The sequence below is a fragment of the Otolemur garnettii genome, unplaced genomic scaffold, assembly GCF_000181295.1.
Source record: "Otolemur garnettii isolate 467f Iridium unplaced genomic scaffold, OtoGar3 scaffold00043, whole genome shotgun sequence".
Lineage (NCBI taxonomy): Eukaryota > Metazoa > Chordata > Mammalia > Primates > Galagidae > Otolemur > Otolemur garnettii.
In genome coordinates, this window is record NW_003852438.1 from 9,320,024 (window position 1) to 9,334,023 (window position 14,000).

A 14,000-nucleotide genomic window follows, 5' to 3' on the forward strand; every position below is an offset into this window, starting at 1 on the left:
CAATCTTTAAAATCTACTAATTGGTATAGTAGATTTAAAGCCAAAATACTTTTCTGGTAAACATGCCCCTCCATGTTTTGACTCTTCAACCTCTCCAGACTTCTTGTTTCTGCCATCGCCAGCAATTCAAGCATAAGTTGTACCACATTCTGAATTATTCAAAAATCTATGGTAAGGAGTACTCACAGCATATATTTATTAAACAATGATGTATTAGTTATTTTTCTCCTACTTTACAGATAAAGAAATAGAGGCTTAACACATTTGCATGATCCATGCAGTATCCTGGAGAGTGTCTCATCAACCTTTTACCTAGGTGTATATCTCAGAGTCATTTTTTTAATGACTAGATTTACTAATTTTTCAAATGCATGTGATTACCTCACACCTATCTCCTATTTGTATATACAGTAGAACCTCTGTAAGTTGACGACCCACTGGATTATAACAAACTGGTCAACATATGAAAGTAATCCACACCTGGAGGTGGTCAACACAAGGAACTAGGCCTACTGTACTAATATGTACATGTGGCTCATATCTGATCTATTAAAATTAAGTCAACTTAAAGGGTGGTCAATGTAGGAAGGTGGTCAACTATAGAAGTTCTTGACTGTATTTGTATCTTAGTAATCTTTTCTTATGCAATTTTTTAGTTTCAGCATAATCATAACTTTGTCCTGAAAAGCCTTCCTTATCTCCAAAGTTCTGTAGATGCTAACCTACCTGCCCCATAATATTTTTGTAGATCTTTATTACAAGACTGATTATAACAGTACATTCATGTGCTGCATTACTTACATTTCAGTGAATAGACCACATATAAGAAGTTGAACTCCCCTGTGTCTGGAACAAAAGGGTGTTTTGGGCTGATTTTACTAGGTACTGGTTTCTTAGGGGTTCCGGGGTAGAGGGGTCCTTACAACGCCCTCAGGCCGACCTTCCCAGTTCTCCCAGAGAAGACCTACAACCCGGACCCTACTGAGAAGAACACAGCGGCCACACTCTCATTGGTTCCAGGAGCCTGGAAGTGTGTGCGTGCGTCAGTGGTGCTTCCCCTTTACGTTGGCTCAGGCCTGGTCACAGCCAACACCGTCACAAGGTCACAACGTGGTTTGAACTTTGAGCCTCTTGTAAATCTGACTAACAATTTCATTGTCCTGTGACGCTCAGCACTTAAAGAATTGAGGTTTATCCAACGAAGATGAGTCGGCACTGTTCAGAGTTCAGAGTACTAAGACAGAAATTAAAATGGTTTCCAGAGGAAAGACAGAGACAAGCAAATTAAAACAGAATTTAGAAAAACAGTTGGATAGACTAACACAGTAATTACACTATGTGGAGGAATGCAAAGAAGAACTTGATACAGATGAATAAAAAGGATACAGAAATCAAAAAGGAAACTCTGGAGCAACTAACTGAATTTAATGATTCACTGAAGAAAATTATGTCTGGAAATATGACTGATAGATGAACTAAGTGCAATGCAGTTGGCCATTCAAGTAGCTATCAGCCAGGTCTTTAAAACCCCAGAGGTCATCAGATTATTTGCAAAGAGACAGCCAGGTCAGCTTCGGACAAGGTTAGCAGAGATGGATAGAGATTTAATGGTAGGAAAATTGGAAAGTGACCTTTATACACAACAGAAAGTGGAGATACTGACAGCTCTCGGGAAACTTGGAAAGAAGCTGACTACAGACGATGAGGCCTTCTTGTCAGCAAATGTAGGTGCTATCCTCAGCCAGTTTGAGAAAGTTCCTACAGACCTTGGCTCTGGATACAAAGTCATTGCTCTGGCAAGTTTTGAGGTTGAAAAAACAAAACAACAACATGATGTGGAAGCTTGAAACATTGATCACATTGTTAATATAAACGACATTTTTCTTCAGAGAACTTTCAGTTATTGAAAAGAAATGAAGAGATTCTCAAAATGCATTAATGACCTTAGAAGATGTGACATACAGAAATTCTTGTGACTTCTCTTTATGCTCTTTGTCATTGTGCTTTGTGTACGGCTACCTGCTTGAGTGATCCTGGATTTGTGGGGATGGAGGGACTCACTGGACTTTATTCATTGTGATTTGTCTGTTTCAGAGAGAGAATAGAAAATGGACTTTGTTTTTATTAAGGCTCCTTGTATTTAAGTGAAGATAGTGAATGAAAAGTTGTGATCTACTTATAATTATCCCCATTTGATGGAGTGAATAGTGAAGTACCATCAATAGACTTCATATGTGTTCATATAATTTTAGAGTTCTAAGTGATCTTAGAAATTATTTTCATTGACTGGGCATGGTGTCTCATGCCTATAATCTTAACACACTGGGAGGATGAGGCAGGAGGATTGCTTGATAGGGTAGTCTTGAACTTCTAAGCAAGAGTGAGACCCCTCTGTCTACTGAAAAACAAAAAAATAAAAATAGCCAGGTGTTATGGCAGGTACCTGTAGTCCCAGCAGCTCAGGAGTTTGAGGCGGGAAGAGGCAAGCTTGAGCCCAATAGTTTGAGGTTGCTGTGAGCTGTAATGACACCACTACACTATATTCTACCCAGGGCAACAAAGCAAGACTCTCCAAAAAAAAAAAAAAAAAAAAAAATGAAAGAAAAGAAAAAGAAAACTTACTTTCATAAACAAGAAAACTGAGGTTCAAAAGTGCAAATGACTTGCTTAAAGTCATGTTAGAGAACTGGGGATAAGACTTGTGTGCCTGACTCCCAGTTTAGTATCTGCTAAGTTTTATACGGTACTTAAAATAATTAATACTATGTGTGCAAATCAGTATTTTTGAAAAGTCAATGTCCCAACCAAAACATGACACTATTCTAAGAGACCATCACCCAGCCTGTAATCTTTCTGTATGAATGGAGCCCATTATACCTCTGAATTTTGAGCTGGGAACAATGGGAGCCCTGTTGAGCATCTGCTGAAGGAATTTGGCTCCTTAGTTGTTTCACCAGGGAAGCAATAGAAAATGGCAGCTAGAGGCACTCTGATGTGTGATCTTTTGCCAAGATTAGGGGAGTGGTAACCATAAGATACTATCTACTCTTCAGTTTCTGGACAAACACAAAATAAATTATGTGGAAAAGCAAACTTCTCTGTATTTACATGTCTCTCTTCAATATGTAGATATGTCTGTATTCGTGTAGATTAGCTTATTTCTTAGGCTCTGGCAATTTTATATTCTTTCATGTGTTTCTCAGTATTTTTTTTGTTGTACTTTATACATATCATATTTTTAAAGTTTATTATATATTGTCAACTCTACTGGGTGCTTTGTCAACTGGACAAATTGGGAGACCTCAGCTACAATGATGCCTTCTTTGGAATGTTTTTCTTTAACATGAATGATTAAAGCTAATATCTGACATGAATAAAAGAGATGTTAAATTTGTATTAAAGGAAATTATTGTGGCAGTGTGAAATATTTCATAAGAAAGGGTAGAATGTAGGGGTGGAACTGAGTTACAAAATTATTCAAGAGGCTCTCTTATGTCTAATAACTAATGAGATCGAAAAATACAACTCAAAGACATAAAAAATGTTTTTCCAGTTTTTATGGTAAGGATATAATTCATATCATATTCCTAAAACATTTTTTTTGAGAAACACAAATTCTTCTGTAATACATCCCAGAAGACTTCTTTCACCTGCTGGTTCCTTAGAGTATAAATGAAGGGATTTAGTAATGGAGTAATTGAGGTATACAGCAAAGCTACACCTTTAGACACAGTCACTCTTTCTCTTGCAGATGGTTTAATATACATAAAGATACAGCTACCATAAGTCATGGAGACAACGATCATGTGGGAAGTACAGGTGGAAAAAGCTTTGGTCCTTTGCTGAGCAGAAGGGAATTTCAGAATAGTCTTAATGATGTAAGTGTAAGAGAGGATCACTAATACCAATGTGACCACAAGTGTCACCACAGCTAAGATAAACGACATCAGTTCTAGGACATGTGTATCTGTGCAAGAGATCTGCAGAATAGGAGAAGTTTCGCACATAAAGTGATCAATTTTTTTAGAAGCACAGAAATCCAGCTTGAGTCCCATGACCAATGGGGGAAAGATAATCAGGAATCCAGTTACCCAAGAGCTAAGTACAAGTTGGTAACACACCTTGCTGCTCATAATAATTGGGTAATGCAGTGGTTTGCAGATAGCAACATAGCGGTCATAGGACATGGCAGCCAGGAGGTAAAACTCAGTAACTCCCAGTAACAGGATAAAGAATAATTGAGCTGCACAATTATTATAAGAAATAGTTTTGTCTCTAGTCACAATAGTTATCAAGAATCTGGGAATACACACAGTTGTAAATATGATTTCCAAAAAGGAGAAATTACGGAGAAAAAAATACATGGGAGTCTTGAGACGGGGATCTAGCAGGGTGAGGAGGATAATGATTAAGTTCCCCATAAGACTCAACATGTAGTTGAGAAATAGAAACAGGAAAATCACAATCTGCAATTGGGGGTCATCTGTCAATCCCAGCAAAATGAATTCTATTTCCATCGTTTGGTTTTTCATTTCTCTTTTGTAAACTTTATTGAATCTATATGGGAAAATAAAAACAAAATTAGTTTCCTAAAATAAGAACATATATACATGTACATATATATTCAAACTTATTCATATACAAATGATTTCTCCAGCCTAAAATGACAGAGAACACATATTTACAGGCCATAGGTTAATTCAAAGTTCCTTCTAATCTATTAGTTCTCTTTATAACATTCCTTACAAATTTCCCCCTAAGACTACAATAACATATGTATATTTGACTAATATGGATTTTAGATTGTTACTCCTAGAAGAATTATGCTCTACATATATAATTTAAGTAAAATCATATTAATTATGTAAAGTTTATTTTCTATTATTTTTATCATACCTGTGCAAGTTGCAGTAAGCTAGGTTGCCTGTTTAGACAGAGTATCAGGATGAAGTTTTCAAAACCAAGATATAGCGTTATATCACAATTCCTGTGCTGGTCAATGGCTGAGGTAGTATTGATTTCCAACAAGTAGTTAGAAATTCAAAGTTCAGCTGTTTTGAAGTTTTCTCTGTACCTACAGTATGACGTTATATTTATTAATCTTCTTGATTGGCTTTCCAATATTTGAATTGACGGTAATTTATCAAAATATAGGACAAACAAACCAGAACATGACAAACACAAATTATAAATTTAAGTGGGAATATTATGTTTTATTTTTAGTTAACTTTTTTGAAATGTGGCTACATAACTCTGGTTCTGTGTCAATAATTTTATTTTGCTTTGCTGCTTTCATATTCTTTATAAAACCATCGACTATCCCAGAAAAAAAAATATACTATCCTTTCTACATATAAGAATTCTATTTAATCCCATAGAGTCCCCTTGTCATAGTGAATATGTTGATCTGCTTCATTTTTGCATTATTTATGGATTTTTAAACAAATGCATTACCAGAGCACTCTATTGCTTTTGTTTTTGGATTTATCTTAATATTGCTGTACTTTCCATGTATTACTTTTCTAAACTGGTTTGTATAAAAGTAGCACTATGATTTTGCATGCATAATGTGATTTTCTATCATACATACTAGTGAGTAGATTAATGTTTTAACATGACATCTGGAGACTTGCAGGCTTTAGTTGTTAAGTGGTCACAAGCTTTTATTGTAAAAAGTGTGTATTTATGCCCTCATTATCTCCAATACTCACAATTTTGCTCTACTTCGGATCTGAAAAGTTTTCTAGGAGTTAGTCAAACAATTTCTGCACCATGTGAATCTAACAAACTGTTCTAGAACTACATTATCTGAAACTGTAGAAAAGAATTGCTCACTATTTATCCATACCTCACGTCACCCAGGGAAATAGCTATCAAATAATTCACAAATAGAGTCAGAGAAAATAAAACATAGATGCAACAGCATACAAATAAAATAGATAACAACACTTATTAGTACATAGCCATAAAATTAATTTCCCATTAAAAAAAGTTTGTAAATCATGAAAATTCTGTTGTCTAATTTAACTTCCTCAGTTGGATTTACTGCACACTTGCCTTAATTTCCAGTTTTGAGTGAAGTTTAAAGTATGGTTGACTTACCTTTTTAGATCTGCTATTCCTTTTCCTCTCTACGTGAAAGAGATATGTGCTAACATAATTAATGATGATTTTACTCATTTTTATGACTACATTTTATTATCCCCTGGGGAGATTTCTTACTGACAATCTTTATGTGGCGAGGCAATGTGTACATATTTTGATTCTGTAAAGAATTTCCACATTCATGCTCACTATGACATTTTGGACTCAGTTGTTAATGATTTTAATGCACATCCATGCCAGCTAAATTGAAATTTTGTGAAATTTTAACCTTATAATTGAGATTACTATCACCAAAAAACTTGAACTAAATATGTATTCTTTAAAGTGAAATAAGCTAAAAACTAGAAAGTAAGCCAGGAAATCATCTAAGAGAGATAAATAACCCCTCCAAGAAAGAGATACCATATTGCTACTGTACACTTATAAAATGCTGCAGTTTTATCATTTTCTATTTACTGCAGACCCAAGGGAATTTATTGACGCAGTGAACTTTTCTCTGGGGATCAAAGTTACAAATACACTAATCATTGGTAATAAAAGCCATCGCTGTAAATAAAAAAGCTGTCGATACAACATCCCAGAGGAATATTACCAGTGATTTAGAAAAATCAATGATACATTATTTAACATCAACATTAAGAGTTCCCTGTCTGGGGTAACATGGGAAATTCCTAAGCTGGTTTCATGGTTACAATGGAATGTACTACTGATACATAAAACATACAATTGAATCTTAAAAACAGTATGTTAAGTGAAAGAAGCAGATACAAGATGGTTTGTAATGATACAAAAATATTGTATCATTCCATTGATGTGATTCTGGAAAAGACTGAACCATAGGGACAGAAATCTGATCAGTGGTCCCAGGTGCTGAGAAGGCATCAGTTACAGAAGTGTCACAGGGAACACTTTAGGATGATGAAAATGTTTTATATCTTGATTGTGGTGATGGTTGCCTGACTATATGTGTGGAAAAGTTCATCAAACTACTGCAGAAGACAAATTTTTTTCTTAAATTCATCCTCAATCATCCTTCCATTATAATTATTTGGATATCATTTACTTTTTATTTTTTAACCAACTATAGTATTTAGAAGACCACTTAGGTCTACACTGCCCAATAAGATATAAGGTAGCTACCAACTACAACCACATGTGGATATATAATACCCACACTCAGAAACATATATATACATATGTGTATATGTAGATCTATCTATCTATATTCCAGGGTGCCAAAAATACATGTACATTATAAGAGATGTGCATATATTATACATTATAATACCTTACATATACACTGAGTAATTATGAAAGTCAAATGTTACTGTATTCCTTTATTGTTATCATTATATATTGAGTACAGTTTTTTCCTTTGTAAATTCTGCATATTTTGTTGGCATCCTGTGTGTGTGACACATAGACACACACACACACACACATAGAGATAGAGAGAGAAAGAGAGAGAAGAGAGAGCCCACAAATATCAATTTGAAATCCTGATTTAAATTCTTTTGAGCAAACATTTAGAAGTGGGACTGCCTTATGGTAGTTATAGCTTTAATTTGTTTTCCCTTATGGCTGCACTGTTTTACATCCCTCCAAGCAGGTACAAGAGCTCTAATTCTCAACATCCTCACTAACATTCTAATCCTTTTTTAAAATAATGGTTGTATTAACAGGTGTTAGACAATGACTCTTTGTTATTTTAAATTATATATTCTGAAAATTTATGATGCTGAGGATCTTGTTAATTATTTTTTGGCTTATGTGTGTTATATTTGGGGAAATGTGTACCCAAGATCCTTGCCCATTGTTAAACTGGATTATGTAGAAATTTTTTTATCTTTAGTAGTAGGAGCTCCTTATATATTTTGGAGACTAACCCCTTAGTAGGGTTTTATGGTTTACAAATATCTCTTCTCTAATTCCACTGGTTGACTTTTCACCTTATTTATTGTTTGTTTTGCTGTGTAGAAGATTTTTCATCTGGCATAATCATTCTCATTTGTCTACTTTTTATTTTGGTGCCTGTGCCTTTAGCAACACATCCGAGAAATCATTGCCAACATCAGTGTCATCAAGCTGTCCTCCATGTTTTCTTCTATGTGTTTTATAGTTTTGGGTTTTCTGTTAAAGTATTTAATTCATTTTGAGTTGAATTGTTTGGTGTGGTGTACAAGTGTCTGATTTCATTCTTTTCTATGTGAATGTGCAGTTTTCCCATCACCATTGGTTGAAGAGAATGTCCTTTTCATATTGTGTATTTTTGGCATGCTTTTGAAATATCAGTTGACTGTGTACCATGGATTTAATTCTGGGCTTTCTATTCTGTTACACTGGTCTATAGGTCTGTTTTTAAGCCAGCTCAATGCTCTTTTAATTATTGAATTATTGTAGCTTTATAATATATTTTAAGATAAGGAAATGTGATGCCTCCAGTTTTGTTTCCCTTTCTTAAGTGTTTCCACTGCTTGAGGTCCTTTGTGATTCTGGAAGAATATTAGTATTGTTTTATCTATTTTTCAAAAAAATGTCATTGGAATTTTGATAGAGTTTGTCTTGAATCTGTTAATCAGTTTGGGTTAGCATGGATATTTTAACAATATCAAATACATAATATCTTAATGCATGATTATGGGCTATCTCTCCATTTGTTTGCATCTTAAATTTCATTCATCAATGTTTTATAGTTTTCAGTATACAAGATTATTAATTCCTTAGCTAAATTTATTTCTAATAATTTTATTCTTTTTGTGATGCTATTTAATGGAATCATTAATTAATTTCCATTTCACATTGGTTGTTTTTTAGAAGACAAATGTAACTAATGTTAATTTTGAATCTAGTTATTATTAGTCTGCCTTTTATTTTTGAGGGAGAAGATTGTTTAGGGTCTTCTATATATGATTATGTCATCTGTAATTTTACTTCTTCTCATCCAATGTGAATGCCTTTTATTTTTTTAGAACAGATTGCTCTAGCTGGGACTTCCAAAACTACGTTGAATAGAAGTGGAGAGAGTGGGCATCAATGGCTTATTCCTTGGAGAAAAAGTCTTTGGTTTTTCACTATTCAGTATGATGTTCATAGTGGATTTTTCATATACGGACATTTATGTTGAGCTAAATTCCTCTTTTCCTTGTATATTGAAAGTTTTATCATCAAATGGTGGTGAATTTTTTCAAATGCATTTTCTGGGTATAGTGAGATAATCATGTGATTTAAATTCACTGTTCTGTTAATATGGTGTACCACATTAATTGGTTTGTATATGTTGAACCACTCTTGCATTCCATGCATAAATCCCATATGGCATGCTGTATGTTTTTTTTTTTTTTAATGTTCTGTTGGATTCAGTTTTCTGGTATTTTCTTGAAGTTTTGCATTTATGTTCATAAATACATTGGCCTGAAGTATTTTTTTCTTGTAGTGCCTTTTTCTGCCTTTTGTGACAAGATAATGGTAACCATATAAAATGAGTTGGGAAACATCTCACCCTCTTCACTTTTTGGGTAAGATTGACAAGAATCAGTATTAATTCTTTTTTAAAAGTTGGGTAGAATTAACAATGAATACATCAGATTCTGGGCTTTTCTTTTCGGAAAAATCTGAATACTTATTCAATCTCTATTTCTTCATGAGTTAGTCTTGATAGGTAGTGTGTTTCTAGGAATTATCCATAGTTGTTCATAGTTATCTAATGATTATTTTTACTTCTGTGGCATCAGTTTTAATGCCCTCTCTTTCATTTCTGATTGAATTTACTTGCATCTTCTGTCTTTCTTCTTAGCAACTTTAGTTAAGGGTTACCTAATTGTATTCAAAAACCTACAATTATTTTCATCATGTTTTCCATTATTTTTATTCTTTATTTATTCCTGCCATAATCTTTACTATTTCCTTCCACTATCTTTGGATACTATTGGTTCTTTTTCTAGTTTTGAGGGATATCATTGTTTTAATTTTTTATTTGAGATCTTTCTTCTTTTTTAATGTAGGTGTTTATTGCTGCAATTTTTCCTCTTAGTACTGTTTTTATTGTATCCCATAAGTATTGATATATTGTATTTTCATATTATTTTTTCTCAAGATATTTTCCAAATTTCTTTTTGACTTTTTTTCTTTGATTCATTATTTTCTTGGAAGTGCATTGTTTAGTTTCCATAGTTTCTATGTATTTGTGAACTTACCAGGTCTGATAGTGATAGTGTTTGGAAAGAACACTCGGTGTGGTTTTAACATTCTTGTTTTTTGTTTGTTTGTTTGTTTATTTTTAGTTGTTTTTGGCTGGGGCTGGGTTTGAACCCACCACCTCTGGCGTATGAAGCTGGTGCTCTACTCCTTTGAGCCACAGGCACCACCTGGTTTTAACATTCTTAAATTTGTTAAGATGTGGTTTGTGACCCAACTTACCAAGTTGCTATGTTAATCAATAAATCAAAGAAAATATCATCCAAAATAAAAAAATGAAATAAATAGCATGATACTTGATAAAGATTTAATGAGAAGACAGCCTTACCTCTGTGATATTTCTGCGAAAGGTTAATGAATTCAATCTAATCATGAAGAAATATACCATTCTGAACTGTATTCTTTTTCCTGTAAAGGGCAATTTTGAGACAATTGGTAAACTTGAACAGAACTGAAAGTTTAAATATTAGTAATATATAAATGTTGATCTTTATGGATGCCTGTGGTTATGTTGTAGAATATTCTTTTTCATAATAAATGTGTACTAGAATATTGGGCAGGAGATTGCACATCAAACTGCTTAGGAATAAAGTTACTTATATTTTTGTAACTTTAAGTTTATTATTATTTCAAAAGAAAAATAAATAGGAAACATTTAAGTACTGACACCTCCCAGTGTGGGGTAGCAATCAATTTAATGAAATACTACTATATTTTGTAATGGAAGCAAAGACAGTTTCCTGCTTGGGGTAAGCCATCTTACCAGTAGAATTTTTTTCCAGGCATTGGATCTGAAATTCTTATTGGCATTTTGTATGGAGTTTAAATAATTTCTAATTTAGGTGGGGGGAGAGAATATCACCTTAGTTAAAGCAATTCACAATAGCTTTTTAATTTCCTTCTTTGTTTTCTTCTTTCTTTTTCTTTTCTTTTTTTTTTTAACATAATTGCTACATCCTGAACAACAGTCTCCAGAGGACAGTTTTTTCTTCTTTTTATTTCAATTAATTCCCTTGATAAATGATAAAACTGAGCAAAATGACAAACTGGACCTATTATTAATATAAAATTGGAAGACATTATAAAGTTTGGGTTCCTTTTATCTGAGAGTTTTTTTTTAAATTGTTTCATTTTGCCCAGAGGATCACATTTTTATTTAGAATTTGTATAAATGAAATGTTTATTTAAGTTTAAATATTTAAGAAAGAATGGAACATGAATCTTATCTGGTATGAAAGAATTCTAATTGAACTGTAATTTCTGAGTCCTATGATTTCAGTAAGTGTAAGTGGAAATGGTAAGTATTAGAAGGTGCATATAATATCCAGAATGCATTTCTTCTTTGAATGTTACTCAATAAAAGTGTTGCAATTAAATTTATTTTTGAAATAATTTAATATTTTATAACATAAAAATGAGAATATTTATTATTTCTTATTTGACTCTTCTTTCTACCATATTCCCACAGGGAAAAATTATACTGATATATCTTGCATATGCTAAGTCAGTTGTAATTTGAAGGAAATATCTAGATCATAATAAAGCAATTCTTCAGTAACAGCCAAGTAATTTCCATTAATAAGTAAATAGTCATGGTTTTTCTATTTTTATGTAAATGCTATATTTAATACTTTCTGATTACATAGAAACAAGTTCAATGCAACTGATTGTAAGAAGATTGATGTATTTGAAGAAGGAGAGAGAAGACTATATCGGCACAAAATAATGACATATGCAAGAAAATTTTCAACAAAGAAAATATGTAGATGTTAATTTTTTTATTTCCTTAAAAATATTTAAGTCTTTTTTGTGCTAAAGTTTTTTTAACAATTCTTGTAAATGAACACTGGCAATATTGTGTAGAATTGTTTCAATACATTATTAAATAACACAGAAAATATATTCCAAGTAATAACTTATATTCTATTTAGAACATTTAAGCAGAATTCATTTGAAGGTGATCTGCCAAAATTTAAATTACCTTTAAAGTTTAAAAGGGAAAGAAAAGAAAGAATTTGCTATCGCTATAACGATAACATTGGCTTAAATGAAATAGTCAATGAGAAGAATCTGAGGTTGAACTCTCCAATAATTTTAAGTATCATTTGCTTTATCAAAATGTTTTTCCTGTGTTTGTAGCTTTTAAAAATTCTGTTGTTTCTGCTTTTTGAGGCTCTTTTCCTTTGTTACATAATAGCCCTCAAATCTGAAATGAAGAACCAATCAAAGGAGATAGAGTTCATTCTGCTGGGATTGACAGATGACCCACAATTGCAAATTCTGCTTTGTATATTTCTCTTTCTGAACTACATGTTAAGTGTGATGGGGAACTTATCTATCATCCTCCTTACCCTGCTGGATCCCCGCCTCAAGACTCCAATGTATTTCTTCCTCCGAAATTTCTCCTTCTTGGAATTGTCACTGACAACGGTCTGTATACCCAGATTCCTGATAACTATAATGACTAAAAACAAGGTCATTACCTACAATAGTTGTGCAGCTCAGTTATTCTTTTTCCTCTTATTAGGAGTCACCGAATTTTACTTACTGGCTGCCATGTCTTTTGATCGTTATGTAGCAATCTGCAAACCTCTACATTACCCAATCATTATGAGCAACAGAGTGTGCTACCAACTTGTACTCAGTTCATGGACAGCCGGCTTTTTGATTACCTTTCCACCTTTAATCTTAGGGCTGAAACTGAAATTTTGTGCTTCCAAAGTAATTGATCATTTCATGTGTGACACATCCCCCGTGTTACAGATTTCTTGCACAGACACTCATTTACTAGAGTTGATTTCATTTGTCTCAGCTGCTATAACACTGGCTGTTACTTTGCTGCTAGTGATTCTTTCCTATACGTACATTATTAAAACCATTCTAAAAATCCCCTCTGCTCAGAAAAGAACAAAGGCTTTTTCTACTTGTTTGTCTCACATGATTGTAGTCTCCTTGACTTATGGCAGCTGCATCTTTATTTATGCAAAGCCATCTGCAAAGGAACGAGTGACTTTATCCAAAGGTGTAGCAGTTATTTATACCTCTGTTGCCCCTTTATTAAACCCTTTCATATACACCCTAAGGAACCAGCAGGTGAAACAAGCCTTCAAGGATACAATCCAAAAGATTTTCTTTGCATATTTCAAGAAATAAAAAAAGGAATCATGTAAAAAATCTTGTAGAAAAAAGAAAATAACTTTTTAACTTATTGTTCTACTTTACTTAATTCATCCTTGAATTAATTAACTTTCTCATAACATTTTAACCAAACCTTCAGCATGATTCACCTTTCCTATTTTCCTTTATGATTAGCACTCTTTACTGTAATAGAGCAATAGCTCTACCCTCAAATTTCAACACAAACGTTAAATCAAATTTACTTTCCAACACATGATACTCATTTCCTCAAAAACAAACAAAATCACCTCAAACAGCCTACTTCAATTACATATTAACATATCATGTCTTCGTTAATCTTATTAAATGTAAGTAGTTACTTGATTTAACATCTATTTATTATAGGTTAATCCTATCCTAGCTACTACTCTGAACATAAATATTTTTCCCACTAACATTTCATACCTTGAAGTGCAGGAAACAAATAAGGAAACTAATAAAGACTGAGTTGTATTATTTTTTATGATACAGCTATTTACAGAATTATTGGGGCATGATATTGAGCATTGAATTATTTTCACGAG

The 14,000-nt window shown here is 33.0% G+C and overlaps 2 protein-coding genes and 1 pseudogene across 2 annotated transcripts; 2 read left to right on the top strand and 1 right to left on the bottom strand.

Annotated features, from left to right (window-relative positions):
* Positions 1-1,214: 1,214 nt before the first annotated feature.
* LOC100956491 lies at positions 1,215-1,872 on the top strand (annotated as a pseudogene).
* Positions 1,873-3,587: 1,715 nt separating this feature from the next.
* LOC100956809 (olfactory receptor 6C6) lies at positions 3,588-4,532 on the bottom strand. The gene has a single exon (XM_003790644.1). It carries the CDS (start codon positions 4,530-4,532, stop codon positions 3,588-3,590), a length of 945 nt encoding a protein of 314 aa, XP_003790692.1.
* A 7,978-nt stretch (positions 4,533-12,510) lies between these two features.
* On the top strand, positions 12,511-13,452 carry LOC100957123 (olfactory receptor 6C6-like). Its single transcript, XM_003790645.1, has one exon. The coding sequence runs from the start codon at positions 12,511-12,513 to the stop codon at positions 13,450-13,452; it is 942 nt and encodes a 313-aa protein (XP_003790693.1).
* Positions 13,453-14,000: the final 548 nt, after the last annotated feature.

What these genes read in the sequence shown, in the direction of transcription:
- LOC100956809 (XM_003790644.1), bottom strand. Translation starts at nt 4,532, where the DNA reads ATGAAAAACCAAACGATGGAAATAGAATTCATTTTGCTGGGATTGACA.
- LOC100957123 (XM_003790645.1), top strand. Translation starts at nt 12,511, where the DNA reads ATGAAGAACCAATCAAAGGAGATAGAGTTCATTCTGCTGGGATTGACA.